Consider the following 19,554-nt stretch of genomic DNA (forward strand, 5'->3'; position numbering starts at 1 on the left):
TTTGTAAAAACTAACAAAATATCCAGTTTTATTTAGCTTTCAGCTCAATGGTTTTAGAAATTATGCAAAACTTCATACAGAATGAACAGTTTTCTCCTTTGCCAGATAAAGAAGGTTGTATTGCTTGGTCCAGTCAATTACATTGGGTTTGAACATACCAAAGCAACGGCACTGAAAAAAGTCTGCAAGGTTCTGGAAGCATCCAAGACTGAAAAGGAAAGAAATACCCATTAATAAACCTAACAAAAGAGGACTGCAAGCATCAAACATACACATTCACCGTAAGACACTAAATAAGACAGACATAAGGCTGTCAATGAAGACAGCTCTGGGAGAAGAAACATAAGCACAGTTCGCCATTGACCATCATTCCTTTGTTGAACTTTTAAACTTGTATTACATTAAAGACTTCTACAACCTGTATTACATCATAGAATGAGAACAGATTAAGTTCCCCTCCAATATTAAAAAGTTAGTAAGATCTCATCTGCTCCCACACATGAGGAAACAGAGAATCCTAGTATAACAGGGAAACCTTGGTACTGGTTTCTCTGTTGAACTAACTATCACACGAGAAGGCAGAAAGGAGTCACTTCATAGCTGAATTCTCTTTCTAAACCTACAGCACACACACACAGATTGATGAATAAATTAAAGGACAATATCCCCTCATCCCCAAAATAGTGTCTACTGATGGACTGATGCTATGGATACACTACGCTATGCACCTCTTTTTCCTATATATTCTGCCATGCAAGAAAGAACCCCAGCAGCTCTTATGCTGGCTGCTTATTTCCCAGGGCAAAGCAAGTTCTCAGCAAGATAAATGAGGTCCACTCCCTTCTCTTAGCACAGCTCCCAACACCCACAGAATACCACGTTTTTGCATTTATGAAACAGTGAAGCAAATCAGTACTGAAATGTGTTTAAAACATGCTCTTCACGAATACTCACTTGTATGGAGTCCTCCTGAGTGAAAGAGCATGCTTAGAAGATTTTCTCTGTATCAGGAGGTTCATTCTTTCATGTGAGGTCAATCCCAAGAATGCAATCTTACCAAAATGAATATGTAAAATATGGTTAAAACATGAACATCACAAATTCAAATTCTGGTGCTACCAAAAGCTACTACTGGGAAGGGAGCGATGGGAAGAGGTTTGCTATATCTAACAAATAAGTAACTACTGCCATAATTAATGACTGAAAAGTATGTTTTTACACATCAGTTGGACTAAAACAACCCAGCAAACTGTAACATTAACACGCTGAAGAGGCAAGCTTATTCGGGATGACTGTACTGTACTGTCAAGACTGTATTTCACAGATGTCTACAGAAGTTTAAGATTACAGGCATTAAGCACTTATCTCCTTAGATTTTGTCTATAATCTACCACACAAATTGGTAAAGATCCTCCAAAAAGACCAAGTGGCTTAGCAAAAAAGATGCAGATGTAAAAAAAAAAAAAAAAAAATGTATATGTCAGAGACTCAAATTTTTCTTTTTCTTTATTCCATGTCTTCTTTACTGAGCTTCATAAAATGAAAGAAGTTGGTGTTGGTTTTTTTTTGCATATTTGCTTACCTATTCCTTCTTCCATTTTCTTCTTTTCTTAGCAAAATCTTATACAGTTTTTGGCTGAATGCCACACTATCATAAAGCAGTACATTTACAAATGACTATGCACAAAACATGGTAGTTAACTGTAAATATCCTACCTAGAACCTTTTTTTGTTTTTTTCCAGCATGGTATCTCAGTAATGGACATGATGAAAGGTAAGCATGGACATTACAGACATCTAGCAGTACACATTGCAAGTTGTGGATAATTTTTTAAACAAGATGGTAAAAAAGGCTTTAGCTCAGTACGCTTAACACATATTTAGATGACACATCTTTCCTAAAAGCTGATAAACAAGCCGTTTCCTACATGTTCTTAAGACAGCTGTTCTCCATCTTGTTTGCATAGCCAAGTGCTCTCTGAGAACAACATAACCAAGAAATTCGACAGTCCTCACCAGGATCCCATCCAGCTCATCATTTTATTGTAGCAATGGGATTTAACACAGTGTAATGATGCACTGCTGAGCTCTGCCATGGAATCTTTGATTCAGGCTAATCATGTTATTGAGCTTTTGTGCCATTTTGGGGGCAGTAATACCACTTCTATTAGAAAATGTCTTTAAATAAGTCTTTATACATTTGGAATTTTTGATGACCACTAAACCCAGAACTCAGTGACAGGAATGATTTGCAGGCTGTAATCCTACTTTTAACATGGAAATGCTGAATGCACAAGTACCTATGAAACTGAAAGGACTGCACTGAGATTTAACGAAAGCACCTATATGTGACATTCATTAACCAAGGAAAACAGGCACAGTTCTTATGGCAGCAGATTATGTAGGGAAAAGCTTTAACATGATGCCTCTTAAAGAGAGGAGCAGAAACTGAAACAAACTACTACCTGATAAAGCTGAACAATCAGCCACAACGAAGCCCATCCAGTATGAAAACAGGCTAGTGCAAACATGTAGAAAACCCATGGGGAACAATAGATTATCTGTGTGAAGTACGCCCATGCTCCATCTTGATGGTAACTCGTTGCACAATGATTTGTCCAATCTGGCAAGATGAATAATCAGTTAATTATGTTATTAAGCCACTTAAGAACTGAACAAAGATTGTTTGCATGGAATTAATATTACCTAGCAATATGATCTAGAATACCATGTTTGATACATCATGTTCCCACTTAAAAGCACCCACAGAGATTTGTGACTGCTTGCTATTCTGGCTGCATAATTGTTACATTATGTATTTATAACCCACATAACCCCATTTTCCTTGAAGGACCATTCAAGGCACTGACTACATTCTTGATATTATATTGAAATAAGTCATCACCTCTTATTGTCAAGACTTCTGAAATTTTGCTTCATGCACGTTTGTAATTTTAGGGCAAGAACTTATCATTTATCCTTAATACCATCGTCAACAGAAGAAGACACGATGGTGAAAATGCCAAGAAAGCCGCATTTAGCACTACTAAATATGCCTACCACATAGGCATTTAACCTATTAAAAAATCCCCACAAGCTAGAAGCAGAGCAACTTCTTTTTGCTTCTGTGTCAGTAGAACAATGAAAAGGTTCTACTTTCCTCCCATGTTCCTGCACACACAGGAAACAGAGAAAAACCACATGCTTTCTGCATATATATAAGACCACCAGTAAAAGACAGGAAAGCAAGACATGTTCATACAAGTATCCTGCATTCTCCACTACCGTAGCTGTTTCAGTTCACTATCTTGAACATCAACCCACTTCAATATAATGTAAAGTAATATAAAATAAAATTTAGAACTTTTTACTTAAAAGAATGTATAACTACATTCTAAGGGCTCTACTCTCTCCAAGGAATGTCTCTGTTTTCCAGTTTGGATTTATCAGTTAGATAGACAGTTCTACTCAAAGTCATCACTACCTTAAAAATAAAAAGACACTTTGGCAAGTGTTCAATATAGTTATTTCCAAATAACAAAATCAATACAGCCTTTGCAATAAAGTATTTACAAACTGATTTTCCATTACAGTGAAGGCTATCCAGGCTAGAACCTGCAACCTGACATTCCTCCACATGGCTTCCCTATTTCACCTAAGATAAATGCTTACTGATACTGTATTTTCGAATGGACATCCCACTAGAGCTCTAGAGTAGCTCTTACTCAACACACATGTAAGTAGACATTTGACCAAAGACTCAGATATGATGTATTTTCATTTAAAGACGGAATTCCAAGATAAAAGCACTGCTGAAATATGGTATTATTTGTGCAAGTATCATCACACTTGCTGGAAATGAAATACTGAAAATTGAAGACCATACACACACATCTTCGAAAGATAACTTGATATAAATTCATGGATACATACACAGAAGAGTTCCATAAAGCACCCAGACACTGGTCATAGTTAGGAAAGACAGGAACAGCAGGTAGTAACAATGGTTCCCAATGCCTGAATTTGAGACAAGATTAAAAAAAAAAAAAAAAAGTTGACTTTCTAAAATTCAGCAGTACTTGCATTTCCCTTTAAGTTCATAGGACTAAGAAGTTAGCCAGATTTGTCTCTTCTTCAGAGCATGCCTTTAGCTGTTTCGGCTAGATGAGGACTAACTATGCAACCACAGACTCTCACTATGCACAGTACAGTTGTCTCATATGACTGAAAAATCTAAGCTGTTCAATTTAATTGTTTGACTTTTGTGTGCTTCAGAACTGCAAACACAGGCATGAAAAACTCGAGACTTCTGTCAGAGAAACTGTTACATGAAGATATACAAATACTTTCCTTCAAATTACAATCAGTATTGCTCAAAGCTTTGAAACAATGCATCAGAAGGATGTCTCACCACCTTATAACAAACGCTGTAAAAATATTTTCAAGTATTTAACACTGCAAAAAGCAATTGGCAAAAGAATGTTAAAAATACATTGCTACAGATAGAAACTTCTAACCTTTCTGTCTTGAGCATCACCAGTAATGAGAGAGAAAGGAAGAATATGCTTGCTTCCCAAAGCACTGGTGGAAACACCATCCTTGGAAGTAAGTGTTCACAGACTGTGTAGATGAGGCCCTCAGTGACCTGGTTTAGTGGTGGCCTTGGCAATGCTGGGGGAATGGTTGGACTTCATAATCCTAAAGCTCTTTTCCAACCCGGCTGATTCTGTGAAAGAGGGAGTTTCTCAAAGAACACCAAAACAAGGCACTCTGCAGGGTTAAATGGTCCAGCTGCTCCACTGCACTGTCTCTAACAGTGACAACAGGCAACATCAGTCCAAGAGGACACGTGAGGCTGGCCACTTTGTACAGCTCATTCTCCTCATCCACAGCTTCTGTCTTAAAATGTCAGAGCGTACATACTTGTTTAGTTCTTTTAGTAGCTACTTTTGGACACTGTACAACCATTTGTCTAATCCCTTTCTGAACCTCCTGATGCTGCCTGTATCTGCAAACCCTTATGGCAGCAATCTCCAAATTTCCTCTGCCTGCAATGTAAAGACTTTTTTTTTTCCTTCACCAATTTTAAATCCAGATGCTATTCTCACTGAGCCTTCCCTAATATGATGTGCCTCGCAAATACCAGTTCTGCATTCACTTTAGCCACCATTTCATTGCTTCTTGTTGTTCCTGTTACTCTTTCTCGCAAAAGGAGAAGTCTCAGACTTTTTGGCCCCTACTTGCAGGCTGACCAACCCATCTCTTTAACAATTACAGTTGCCTTTCTCTCAACCATCTAACTCATTTCCCTCTGGCATCTATCAGTAAGCCCTTCAGTATCAACTGTGTATTCTTACATGAGGTGTGCTCTCTCTCTCAGGAGATAAATGTTATTTCTGCAGCTTTTTAAATATGTGGCATTTTCTGATAAAACAAACCCTCTCACCAATGCACTGTCCAGTCCACAGAGAATGATGATCATATCTGGCTACACATGAATCACAAGCAAGGCAATGCACAGATCTCAAAGGCTTCCTTACCTAGTTGAGAGGAAGGAAAAGAATATAGCCATAGCAAAAGCATCTATTGCACTAAACCTTAGAGCATCAACTCATGGGCATCATCATATTTCGTCCTCTATAACATACATTTACTTCTTATAACAAACATATTCTATACTCTAACAGACCTCACAACATGCAACACAGACAAGAACTATAAATCTTAATTTTACAAAAAACTTAATAGAAATAATTAATTATTTTATTAAGATTAGAGTCCAAGGATATCAAAGCATCTCTTTTGTCACAGTAAAAGAAAAACATAAATATAAATAACACAAAACAAACTATGCATGTAACACTTACATGACAAGCAATAAGGAGAAAGCTTTTTATAGCAGTACTGAGTAAAAGCCAAGTTCAAGAAGCAAACAAATACCAAAACCTCACTTACAAGACATGATGTGCAAAACGTTCTGAAGTCCAAGCAATTTGCTTCTGCAAGAGCTCCAATGTTCTGAAAGACAAAGTAGTTTGTGCTTGTGTTTGGATTGCATTTCCAGGGGGATGTGAAGATTTTTACATTAGGCCTTTTGCAACTCATCAGCATTTTGAGTGCCAAGCATTGATAGGAATAAGTGCTCAATGTTTAAAAAGGTCTGTGAGAAACACCAGACAGCAAAGACTGATGTAACTTCCCCCATGCAGAATTATCCAGAAAACTATCTCTGTTGCCAAAATTAATTAACCATGTGGATGAAGTATTCTTCAAAACGAGATGGTCTTAAGACCATCTCATCTATCCATGCCAAGTGCAAGGTCCTACACCTGGGTCTGAGCAATCCCAGGCACAGCTACAGGTTGGGCAGAGAAGAGATTCAGAGCAGCCCTGTGGAGGAGGACTTGGGGGTGTTGGTTGATGAGAAAATGAACATGAGCCGGCTTCAGTGTGCGCTCGCAGCCCAGAAGGCCAACCGTATCCTGGGCTGCATCAAAAGGAGTGTGACCAGCAGGTCGAAGGAGGTGATTCTGCCCCTCTACTCTGCTCTCGTGAGACCTCATTTGGAGTATTGTGTGCAGTTCTAGTGTCCTCAACATAAAAAGGACATGGAACTGCTGGAACAAGTCCAGAGGAGGGCCACGAGGATGATCAGGGGACTGGAGCACCTCCCGTATGAAGACAGGCTGAGGAAGTTGGGGCTGTTGAGCCTGGAGAAGAGAAGGCTGTGTGGAGACCTCATAGCAGCCTTCCAGTATCTGAACGGGGCCTACAAAGATGCTGGGGACAGACCCTTCATTAGGGACTGTAGTGATATGACAAAGGGTGATGGGTTTAACCTTAAACAGGGGAAGTTTAGACTGGATATAAGGAGGAAGTTCTTTACTGTTAGGGTGGTGAGGCACTGGAATGGGTTGCCCAGGGAAGCTGTGAATGCTCCATTCCTGGCAGTGTTCAATGCCAGGTTGCACAGAGCCTTGGGTGACATGGTTTAGTGTGAGGCATCCCTGCCCATGGCAGGGGGGTTGGAACTTGATGATCTTAAGGTCCTTTCCAACCCTAACTATTCTATGATTCTAAGATACAAGATACCTCTCAGGTAGTCAGCCAGACCTCAGAGACATGAGGAGAGCTGCTGTATTTACTGTTCTGTCATACATACTAGGTAGACAACATTTACTAGTCCTGTGGCAAAAAGTTCAAAACGCAGTTCTCACTGGCAATCTGAACAAATACAACCTCTTGGAGAGCAATGAAATGACAAACACAATGCATTCCTTAATCCACAAGCTGGGGAGACCAAATATCAAAGTCCCTACTGATTTCTTTTTGCCATTCTAAGAGAGAGCAAGGAAATAGCACGTCATTTACATGATGCCTAAGCACAAAAATCAAACCATTATACGCATCTTCAAAGCATCTAACAAAATTTAAGTCATTTCTAGCCTTTGAGCTAGAAATGTCTATGTTTTATGGGCATGGAGAGTTGTAGGAAAGCATCGTGAACATCTCTTGCTAAACTGAGACAACTGGAGTGGCAACCATACAAAATTCGTATTTATGAAGTGAAGTTCTATGTGAGTTTATATCGCAGATAACACCAATGGTTCTGTACAATGTTTTGGCAAAGGTCACATTTCAATGAAAAGAATGGAAGCAAGGCCATTATGGCAGGATTATGAAGATAAGGAAACAAGCAGTAGAAGAACACATTATCTACTATCTACGTTGTGCGATGCTGTTGCTAAAAACCCATAAGAGTATTTCACTGCTTTCAAGACTAACAAAGCTGCACATGATGACGAAAATAACCATCTCTTGCACCAGATGAGCCCTTCCCTCTGTTTTTATGAAGTCACCTACCTCCTTCCTTTCTTTTTCTGAGGTCTTAATATATCCAGGATTGGTTCTCCAAGTTTTATAAAAATAATAAAGAAGACCCACCACGCTGAGCATGACAGTGATTTCAAGAATTCTATCTGTTCCATGTAATATTCAGGTTAAGGAATATATTCTGTCACTGCTATCTGTCAAAGAAAATCCTCTAAAATTAGTTTGTTACTTCACAAGCAACACACAAAAAGGAAAAGAATAAATTTCACTTTTCTAGTAGGATCCTCTTTGCCCTTTAGAGGACACCATATTGGAGAAGTTGAATACTCTGTCCAGTTTGAGCATTTGAGAAGACTTTTACAACTGCACAAACAATACAGCTCTCTGTCATCCTCACTAGCAGAGTGCAGATTTTTGCCTTTAAGTATTTGACAGATTCAAAGTGAATTCAATTTCTTCTTTTTCTCACTCAAGTTTGTCTATTTGATTGCAACAATACCAATCAGACATGCATAGCAGACATGCATAGTTACTGAACTTCCAGCAGCTGTGAGATTTGTCTGACTGCATCATACACCCCGAAGTCACTGAACATGCCTTTACTGTTTTCTAGGTCCTGCCCTCTTGTTTGTTTTAGCTAAAACCACTGAGTAAACTCAGACAGAAAGATGCAACTGGAAATCACCCTGGAAATACCTTTGTCACTAAAAGAAACCATACTAAGCACACACTGACAAAACACTTCCGAAGGTAATGGGATAGCTACTGGGAATTCTTCTTCCCTCACAAATATACTATAAAATCCATGGAATCGCAGAATGGTTAGGATGGAAGGGATCTCAAAGTTCATCCAGCTCCAACCCCCTGCCACGGGCAGGGACACCTTCCACTAGACGAGGCTGCTCCAAGCCCTGTCCAACCTGGCCTTAACACTGCCAGGGATGGCGCAGCCACAGCTTCTCTGGGCAAGCTGTGCCATGATGATGAAATGACAAACTTCTTGTCTAATTAGACATTTTTCCTCTTGCATACCATTTGCTTTTACCCAGTGGCTGACTATTTTAATTTAAGTCTATGGAGAGAATTCATCTCTCATGAACACCGGAGAACCAGATTGAAATTCAGTACGGTTATTTGCTGCAACATCTCTAGCAGACAAATTATTATGCAAGAGGGAGGATATACAGTCATTAGGAACATGATTTTTACACTAGGTACATAAAACATCTGCATGTCAGGTGAAAGGGGGAGAACAACATGTCAAGATTAACTGTCTCTATACAGCAACAGAGGACTGTGGAGTGGGACAAATTTCACACCAATTAAATCCAAGCATTGACCTTGAGAGCACAGATAGCTAAAGAACAGTCCATGATGCCACCAAGGAGCAGTTAGAGCTCCCAAGCCTGGATTTCATCTCCAGTGACCTCTCAATTGCTATATAACCACACAATGCGAGTAACTCTTAAAGATCAAGTTCTGCAACCTCAAGGTTGTTTTGTCTTATGAACTAACAACATTGCAAATACCTCTAATTAAAATCTAGATGATAAATTACAACATATTAGCACTGAATTTTAGCAGACCTATAGCTGTGTTAGGGCTGAGAGAAGTCCTTAATTAGAATGGTTGGATTTTCATTCAGTCTAGAGGAACAGTTTGACAGTTTGATAAATACAGCTAACTAAAATAGTGAACAATTTTATAACACTCAAATCTGTGAGCAGTTCCAGAAGGAAAACACATTCACGAGGAAAAGGGCTAGATACTAAAATGGAAACTACCCACTTTTGCCCATGTCACCAAGCTCTGGCTAGACCTTCAAGAATATTGCTCTGCTCCCTATCTTCAGCAGAGTGGCTGACTCAACACCCTCCTGTTGGAATTAGATCTCCTTTTCATGTATATGACACCAAGAAAATCTTAAAACTTCACAGTGCAACCCTGACAAGCATATGCACGTATCCCCAGAGGGAATATACTTGATCAGTTTACCCAAGTTAATCCTGACAATTCTATTAAGGACATCTTAATTGGGAACAATACAAAAGAAAATGCCATTTAAAGGATGAAGTAATCAAAAACTCATTAAAATTGTGTAGCACTATATTACAGCTGGTTTAGTACAAAATTATTTACAGTTCTAAGTATGTCTCTAAAGGGTTTTTTCATAAAACTCAACCAATGAAGTCCCCTGTGTAACTTCCAAGGGCAGTGGTGGAATCTCTGTCCCTGGAAGTGTTCAAAAACTGTGCAGACAAGGCTGTCAGTGCCATGGTTTAGGGGTAGCTTTGGCAGTGCTGGAGTAAAGGCTGGACTTGATGATCTTAAAGGTCTTTTCCAACCCAGTTGACCCTATGATTCCATAAGCACAGGGCACTGAAAAGCAAGTGTAAACTACTACAACTTTTTTGTACTAATCAGTGCAAAGCCTCTTGAAAGAAAGCAAAAGAAATGTAGAAATTACTTCACTGCACACTAAGGATGCAGCATAATCTGTGAATGGATAGGAGACTGGAAGATCTACTTTGGAGAGACCTGAAGAAATTTGTTCCTTGTTTTTTTGGTGGTAAGGATACTGTTTTTAAAAGCAGAAGCACGAATTTCACTAACTGTCAAATCCTTGTCATTTTAGAAAGAAGAGATGTTTATTATTAATGCATTTGTTATCCTGTTATATAATTGAGACTCTCATACAGTATAGTCACATGGAGATGTTAACAGAGACAATCAGGTTTATAACAAAGATGCCTTCCTTTTGATATTCCAGGAAGATAAGAAATAGCTCAGATTTATACACAAATATCTGATACGGTAAAAAGGTACAAATTTTTAGTCCATATATAACTTGAAATTAAAGTCAAATTTATTTCAACCCTGCCTGATAGAAGCAAACCATTCTTACCAGATGTCAACAGTCATGTGGAATTATCTGTCACTGTTCATTACTACTGGCATGACCTGGCCTACATTTATTAAGAACTGTTAAGGAGAGTTCTATTGAATTTCTTGAGTATAAAGGATATCAGGCAGGAACCAGAAAAACCAGGTCACAGACATCCAAAATATGGAACTTAGCAGAAATGCTGTGGGAAGGTGCCTTAGATTCTTGAGCCCCACAAGCTGCCTAAAAAGGATGTTAAAAGAAAAAAAAAATTAAAAAAATATATTTAAACCATAACTCTGCAGAGTATCCATCATCTGTTCAGTTATTTTTAAAATTTCAGACATGCAGCACACTTCACACCTCTCAAAGTAATCAGTTCTCCTCACTCAAATACATTCTTCAGCCAGATGTGCAGGGAGTTAACTGCAACAAATTAAACTGCAGAGTGCTCTACTCCAGCCTGGTATTAAATATCAGAAGTGCTGTAGCAGTGGGTGAAAACTGCAATCTCTCTCTATTTGCACACTGCTGCAGGAACTGTTGAAAAAAGCAGGAAAGCTGTGAAACATCTCAGGATAACACTGGGAGGTCTGGGGAACAGGAGGGGAGTGAATGGTTCATTAAAGCTCATTCTGTGCCACAAATAAAGACGTAAGAGTTGAGATAAAGTAAATTTCTGAGCATTGTGCATTGACATCTGTGCCTACTGGCTGCAAACCTTCAGTAACACCCTCTTTATCACTAAAATTAGCTAGTGGACTGCTTAAACATTTTAGTGGTTTGGGGCTTTTATCCAAATTTTTCAGTGAAACTATTATTTTGCACACCTAAAGACATTCCATTTCTATGGTCATTCTAAAAAGTACATATATTTAAATCCTTCACACACACTGCAATCATTTCTCAGGAAGTATTTTTTTGCTAAGTGAAAATAAACTCTGAAAAGACTATTGCATTAGATACCTTATATGGTGTCTGTACCAATGAAATACATGTATAGAGAGAAAAAGCCACAAACCTCACAAACAGAGCCATCCCAAACAGCAGGAAGAGGAGCAGACCTCCTTTCAAAAGCCAAGAATCGAAACTTAAGTTCATGACGTATCCTACGGCCCACATAAATGTCAAGGAAGATGCAAACAGCAGGACGAGCTATTAAGATTATTATGGTTAAAATATGACAAAGTATTCAAGCAGGACTTACTTCAAAAGTATTTAGCTAATGTAATAACAAATGCTGAAAGACTCAAGATAGGTAAGGTAAGGTGATAGACAACACAAAATCCCCCCCCAAACCACTGCTACATGCTTTAAAGAATTTCAGTTTTGTGCACCCAGTTTCAGAAACCATAGATGATCCTCTTGTTAGGAAAGAGTTGGCCTGCATTATTATTCTAAACACAGAATGCTCTAGATTTATTTCCATTAGTTTTTACTCAGGAAATTACCTCATATTTCTCTACTATTTTCAGTAACATATCATTTCTTCTGCTCCTCATTCTTTCTTCCTCTTTTACCATATAAACCATGAATCGATTCAGACTTTGATAAGCAAGGTCACATGGCGTCTCTCCCTTTAACAACAGAAATGTTTAGTTATTTATGCACTTAACACATATATGCTTTCCCTTTTAACAGAAGCAAGAAATAAATATAGCTATAACAAGAATAACTGGGCAATCACTTCCCAGCCCCTCCCCTTTTATTTTAAGGCAAGAAAAAGCTAAATTCAGAGTTTTAACGTGCTTAGTCCAGTGCTTTGTAGCTCAGAAACCTGCTGCTTGTTTTCAGATTGCATCCATTAGAGTTACCTGCTGGACTGTCTCCAACAACCTGAAACACTGAACTGAAAGATGGAAGAGAGGGCAAAAAATTTGCAAAAGAAAATCAGTGACTGAAAGGCTCAGCTGTCCATATAATGAACATTGCAAAGAATCTCTGCATCCATACTTTGAGCCACACCACAAGGTGATAATTCCTCAGTGCAAATGATACCCAAAGTAGAGAGGACTCAGGTTTTTCTTTACATTCATTTTACACATTCATGCCCCATGGAATGAAGTATCATGAAAGAAATTGTACCTTGACATTTTTTATGTCCAGGCTAGCACCAGCTTCCAGCAACAGATCCACTGCACTAGTATTTCCCGATGCTATTGCCCAATGCAGTGCAGTATTCTTTTGAACATTGTCTACGGCATTGAGAGAGGGGTTAAACTTTAAGAGAAGCCTCGTGGGTTCTGGTCTAGGTGAAAATAAAGTATAAAAGTTAACAGACAGAAAATCTTGGATATGAAGATATGAGTATCTTGGAATATGAAGAAGATATTGGATATGAAAATTTTGAACAACTTATAAAAAACACTGCTCCTCTCTGTGAAATAACAGCAGATACACAAAGCCTTGTCTCAGAACTTGCTCATCAACAGTAAATCTGAGTTTACAGTTCAGGACCTGGCTTCAGGGTTTTTCTCCAGACTGTATTATTTTACCATTTTAACAAATACAGAGTATATACACAGGTTGTATACAGACCAGGGTTTGAGCAACCTGGACTAGTGGAAGGTGTCCCTGCCCATGGCAGGGAGTTGGAACTGGATGAACTTTAAAGTCCCTTCCAACCCAAACCATTCTGTGATTCTACAATAGCATCTTTCTACAATACTGCATATCAGCTTACATCTTCACATTTTATTTATTCTAAATGCAGCCACCTCTTGATTTTCATTTCTGGGGAAGCATAATAATGCTGCACATGGTTCAGCCACAAACCTAATTTTATTTTAGAAATTCATTTGACTTTCTTTGCTATATCCAATTGGCCACTTCATAACTCCTGATCTCTGAAATACTGAATATTTTAGTACAACTAAAAGGGAAAGGAATGTCAGTTTAACAAAAAAATTTCATAAGATTCATCTCACTGCTTCCTGGGTACAACAGATTCTTCTGAAGATACTTGCTACTTACCCAATGGCTTTCTGTGCTGCTAACATTAACGGTGTTTGTCCATTGAAGTCTGTGGTGTCTACATTCTAAGTACAAGAAAAAGATAACAAGCAAATGATTACCAGGGATTTCAGGAGACAGAGTTAGATGGTCAGATTTGGAGCTATACAACTGGCTTAGCTGCACTAATAGAAAGAAAATGGAAAGAAACCAAACTGTACCAGCCAAGAAGCCAACGCTCGTTTAAACATTTTTCTCTTTGCTCTGTGAGCACTCCATGAGCATTCCCTTCCTAATACACTGAGTCTCCACTATGGACATTTTTAAAGGACAGTCTGCACCAAGGGCATTTTTAAGGGAACCATGTTAACCACATTTCTTGTCCTGTTTTGCACAAAGATATTATAAATAAAATGGACTTCGAAAAGCAATGTTAACCACCTTCTTTGCATGAATAGAAGTACATAACAGAATGTCCAAGTACACAAAACTGGTTTATTAAAACAACAACAAAAAAAAAAGGATTACATATCTTAAGACATAATTATTTAATCATCTAACTTGCATTACCTAATAGTATTCACAATGAAAATTTCCTTCTTCCCTGCCTCCACCCATCATTAAGTCAAAGCAGAATAACTTAAAAGAAATGTTTAATCACTTAAATTTTTTAGTTGAAGATAGATGGGCTAAAAGTTTCCTTAAGTCTGTGATATATACCAACCATACCTACATTCTAGAAGTTAGTCACTCTACTAGACAGCTCTATGAGAAACATACTTACCAAATCTTTAAATCTTAATACACAGTGCTTCAAAGAAAGAGTCTAGATCATGTAAAACTCTACTCTTATTTTTATTAGCAAATTATTACACTTGGAATTAATTCTGCTTATTTCAGATGTAAGCTAAGCAGACATCAACTAGAGTAGATACAATATAAAAGGACAGAATAAACAAACATTTGTAATATAGAATTCAGACCTAGGCTGGTCATCTATTTTGCACACTTCAATTGATGGACAATTGCACAGACCATTAGTTATAAAACTGTAATTAAATAGCAAATGCTTCCTGCTGTAGATATGGCATAGAGTGCTTTTTGTTCTCAGGTAAGAGCCAGTTACTTTACAGCACCACAAATCTGCGTAGTCTTAACAACTCTCCTTAAACACTCTGAATTGTGTGTTATTGTGACAAGAACAGGGGAGGGTATTAAAACAAAAACCAAACACATAAAAATGATGAATAATTTAAGTTACTCTGGACTTGTGGCACAGGGAAATTGCTGTCAAATACCTGCTTGTCATCTAGAAAATAAAGCAGTTAATTCTGAAATGTATCATACACACAGGTATGTACTCAAAGTAGAAAATAACAGTGGGACATCAACAACATACCTGGCCTTTGGATATGAGGTAAGCTACAATGGGCACATGTTGGAAGAGCACTGCTAAATGAATGCTACTGAATCCTTCCCCATCAATAAGACTGGGATCTGCTCCACATTTCAACAATAGCATGACCATAGGTAGATGTCCTTGTCTGTAATAATACATAAAATAAAACTAGAAATGACAAAAAAGAAAGACATTCTAATGAAATCATTGCCCTAATAATTCTCATAGGTAGTCTGAAAAAGAAAGAATCTGTTCAGATTGTTGTGGTTTTATTAAGGAAATTACTTTTTTAAAATTAAATTTTATAGCAGAAAATTGTATTAAAAACACACCTTAATAGATCAACCTATGGCAAACCATTAATTTAGAATACAATGGTTATTCTACAGTAATTTCTCCTGTGAGCACGTCTTCCTCTGAAGAAGTATCTAACTTTGGCAGAAGACTAAGACGGCCCAGTAGAAAGTACTGATCTCCTGATATGAGAATCTGCATTCGGAGAAGTTATCCCAGAACAATTATTTAAGGCTATGTTTCTTCCCAGATGAGCAGTGCTTTTGTCCTTTTGGTCATTTAACTCAAATACTGTCCTAGAAGCTAAAGCTGAATGATTTTAAAAGTATCAATTGAACAGATGTCATCTAGAGCATATCCAGAAACAGCAGATCCAACCTGATGTTAAACATATGCAAGCACCAACAGACACCATCGCCCAGGAAGATACTGCATGCTAGGGGGTTGGAACTGGATGAAATTTAAGGTGCCTTCCAACCCAATCCATTCTATAATTTCATGTTTGTGGTTGCAGCTCTAAGAAGCCCAGGAGGAAAAGCTGATGGCACTGGGAGATAAAGGCCAAAGACCTCTCTACATGCCTCTGAACAACAAGGTGGCTTACAGTGGTCCTACTGCTATAAACTTGTGTTTCAAGTCCAGGACATGCAACATTGAGTCTTATGAGAGCGCACCAAGGTGTGGAGTGCAGAAGCTAAGAAGCGTTTAGTGCAGAAGCTAAAACGATTGAAAGCATATTAACTAAACAGGCTGCTGTCTGAGGGGAACAGTGACCACAACTTTTTCAGACTTAAACTGTGCCCTAATAAGCACCACCAGCAATCTTCAGTACCCTAACATAACAAGCTTTCTTTGCCCTAAGGCAGGACTTAGGAAGTCTGAACAGCATTGCTCCATCCCCAGGGAAACTTCAAAATGGGAGTTCAAGTGACTGAAGCACAGATACATAACACAACTCCGTGGCTTGCAAAGCCGCCAGGGATTAGAGAACAGATTTCAGCATGACTATGCACATGCTGCAAAATCTCTTATACCTCAATAAATTAAACCCACCACAGTGTTTGATTTACAATGACCACTTCTGTACTACACAAAATGCTACTATAACTGTTAATCCTAACAGATTTACAATAGGAGTTGAAAGCAGCATACCTAACGGCCCAATGAAGGGGAGTTGAATTCAAATCTCCACCTAGCTGATCCACTATTGCACCTTTGGAAATATAATACCTGTGTAACAGCAACATAAGATTAAGAACAGCCAAAAAAATTAAAACATGATACTAAGGATAACATAGCCCTAGTAGTAAATAGCTTATAATAAAAATTCACTTAGAGAAGCAAATGGACAAGAGAATTTTTTCAGTAAAGAATGCTGGTTTGAAAAAATGTTTAAGAACAAATACAGTCATTAGCAAGGCACTTATAAAATCAGCTTTAATCTTTGTTAAACAAACCAAACCAGGAAAATCTAATGATTTCAAGTACTACATAATTTTACATATAAAGAAACCAAGGTAATTTTACATTTAAGTGACATTCTCACAAAGGTAATTAGGTTAAAAATGTGAATTTTATGCTTTTCTTCCCAAACAACATGTTTGTTTCTTTTGAAGTAAAATAGTGACGAAGTGATTATAAACAATGGAGGCAGAATACTCATGTTACTTTCCCAAGGATTCTAGAGCTTACTTAACCAGCTCCTGTCTGTTGTTTATTGCTGCCCAGTGAAGAAGAGTCACATTTTCTTTGTCTGGTTGTCGAACATCATATCCCGCTTCTACCAATTCTTTGCATCGCTCTATCATTCCATATCTTAAATGAGAAAAAATAATTGATATACTTATCATCCATTTGTTAAGTATCCTCCAGTTTAGAGACAGCTGCATACTAAAGAAAAACAAATCTCATCAAGGATCACCAGCAGCTCCTATTTCAGCAAATTTCACATCGCATTCAATGGAAGTCTAGTGAAAAGAGTTGGCCTGAACCTTGATGAGCAGAACTTTCTACCTAACTAATACGGTTGAGATACTACTGTTTCTGATAAAAATACTTGTAATGATACTTTTAAATTATTTTCCTTCTTTCACTATGGGGAGAAAACTAAACTAAAATTTTCCTTTGCAAAAATACCCAACCTGGCTCACATTTGAGGACACTCCCATCTATTTCAACATTCTGCACACACAGAACATATACTTACTGTGTAGCCTTGACAATATCACAAATGCTGGGGTCTTCAACGACGGGATACATTCCTGGTAGCACTGGGAGATCTTTATCCCCATGGGCACTGCGGCAGTTGTGCATATGAGGTCGATGAGGCCCATGGCAATGGCCTTTACACTGTTGGTTAACAAAGCATCTGTCAACAAACACTTTTTATATACTGTACACCACACCTCCTTATTGCATTAATAAGAATAAGCAAGTTCATTTAAAGCACAGTTAAAGCCATCTGACAAGAGACTAGTCCTTTTATTTAGCACAGGGACATGGGAGGATGGAAGAGTGATGGTTAAGGTCCATCAGTTACAAAGGATGTCAAGCACCTTGCAGAGCTGGCTCTTGTTAAAACACCCTTACCTACAGTAATGCTGCTGTGCTAGAAATGCCAGCCTATACCTACAAGAAAGCTGGAGAGGGACTTTTTACAAGGATATCCTAGTGATAAGGTAAGGGGAAAAGGCTTTAAACTAGAGGAGGAAAGATTCAGATTAGGTATTAGTAAATTCTTCCCTGTGAGGGTGCTGAGGCCCTGGCACAGGCTGCCCAGAGAAGCTGTGGCTGCCCCATCCCTGGCAGTGTTCAAGGCCAGGTTGGATGGGGCCTGGAGCAACCTGGTCTAGTGGAAGGTGTCCCTGCCCGTGGCAGGGGGTTGGAACTGGATGAGCTTTAAGGTCCATTCCAACCAAAACCATTCCGTGATCCATTGAGCAGGTTTTGAACCGCCAGAACAGTCGGAATCCAGAGGGCCCGCCGCGCACATCGGTTCCAGGAGAGGAGCCCTCCAGGCAGAACACGGGCCTCCCCTCTCCGTCAAGGGCGGCCGCAAGAACCCTCACGCGCCGGCGGACACCTCCCGCTCCCTCCCTGCTCGCTGTGAGGAAGCCCCCGCCCTCCTCAGCCTCGCATCTGGCTGCGAGGGCCCGCCCTGTGCCCCCAACCCCACCGGAGGGGAGCAGCCCCAGCGAAGGCTGCACATCGGCCGGGTCCGGCGCCTCTCCCTGGCTCCAACCTCCTGCACCCCGCCGACAGCCTGCCGCCGGAGCCCGAAACCGCCGGCCGGCCCCACCCGTCGCCTCACGGGGCCTCGGGGCCCTCAAGAACAAGGCAGCGAAGCCCTGGACTAAGCGAGGGCAGGCCCAGCATCCCTCCCCCCAGCACTCCCGGGGCTCCCCTCACCGCCGGGCCACCACCAGCCATCCTCGCTGTGCCCGGAGCTCCGCGCCTGCCGCAGCTTCCTGCTCCCGCTTCCTGGTTACCGGCTCCGAGGGGCGGGCCCGAGCCCTCACGGCCCAGGCAGCCGCGGTACGGACTATCTGTGTGCCCCAGCCGGCCGCAGCAAGAAGGCTCAGCCGACAGCGGTATAGCCGCAATCCTCGCCTACAAAAGACTTACGAAGGGTATAACTCCCACTCACACCACCTCGTACAACAGGAGGAGCCCAGAGAACGCTTGGAAGCAGCACAGAGTTCTAAGTCGGTTTTAAAATGGGAGGAGGAGTTTGCAATCCTCCTAAAGCTTGCAAGTGTATTGACACCTGGTAATGTTATAAGCAAATATTACAGTATGAAAGGTTAACAAAAAATTATCCCAGTGTGGAGCCCACTGCCTCATTGCTAGCAGTCCAAGCACTGGTCAAAACACTGGGAGAGTGCCCAGACTCTAGTATAAGGCATGTACAGCAGGGGCAGAAGAAGTTTTATTAAGGCAATCATAAACCCATTCGCCACTGCTCTGGGGTTTGATCTTGCAACCTTTGTAACAGTCATTTGGCATATCTGTATGTTTCTTGGCAAATGGCCACATTAACAGCTATCTTGGGAGAACTGGAAATGGCTGTTGGTTTCACACTGTGGTCTGTAAATCAGCTGGAAGATGCCCTTGCTCCTTGTTCTTCCTCTTCTCCCTCTTCGATCCATGGAAAATCTCAGTGTGAGCTGACAGAGATCTGAACAGGTCTGGG

At 39.7% G+C, this 19,554-nt stretch overlaps 1 protein-coding gene across 1 annotated transcript; it reads right to left on the minus strand.

Annotated features, from left to right (window-relative positions):
* ZDHHC13 (zinc finger DHHC-type palmitoyltransferase 13) lies at positions 1-18,882 on the minus strand. Its single transcript, XM_062607275.1, has 17 exons — positions 18,771-18,882; positions 17,569-17,711; positions 17,055-17,177; positions 16,515-16,592; positions 15,069-15,213; positions 13,691-13,755; positions 12,803-12,965; positions 12,169-12,294; positions 11,739-11,872; positions 10,858-10,960; positions 7,864-7,986; positions 5,956-6,018; positions 5,447-5,540; positions 3,934-4,017; positions 2,466-2,623; positions 955-1,052; positions 1-208 (listed from the first exon to the last, which is right to left on the minus strand). Exons 1-17 carry the CDS (start codon positions 18,789-18,791, stop codon positions 73-75), a joined length of 1,857 nt encoding a protein of 618 aa, XP_062463259.1. The 5' UTR covers positions 18,792-18,882; the 3' UTR covers positions 1-72.
* Between the last annotated feature and the right edge of the window lie 672 nt (positions 18,883-19,554).

The sequence above is a fragment of the Pezoporus occidentalis genome, unplaced genomic scaffold (assembly GCF_034315485.1).
Source record: "Pezoporus occidentalis ecotype Australia unplaced genomic scaffold, CSIRO_AGI_Poc_V1 ctg121, whole genome shotgun sequence".
Lineage (NCBI taxonomy): Eukaryota > Metazoa > Chordata > Aves > Psittaciformes > Psittacidae > Pezoporus > Pezoporus occidentalis.

Excerpts from the sequence above, each read along its gene's own strand:
- ZDHHC13 (XM_062607275.1), bottom strand. The coding sequence starts at position 18,791 with ATGGCTGGTGGTGGCCCGGCG. Across the intron at positions 7,987-10,857 it reads TTTTCTGGTTCCTGCCTGAT|GGAACAGATAGAATTCTTGA; the intron begins ATCCTTTATACT and ends TGAATATTACAT. Across the intron at positions 5,541-5,955 it reads CGTTTTGCACATCATGTCTT|GTAAGGAAGCCTTTGAGATC; the intron begins GTAAGTGAGGTT and ends CCTCTCAACTAG.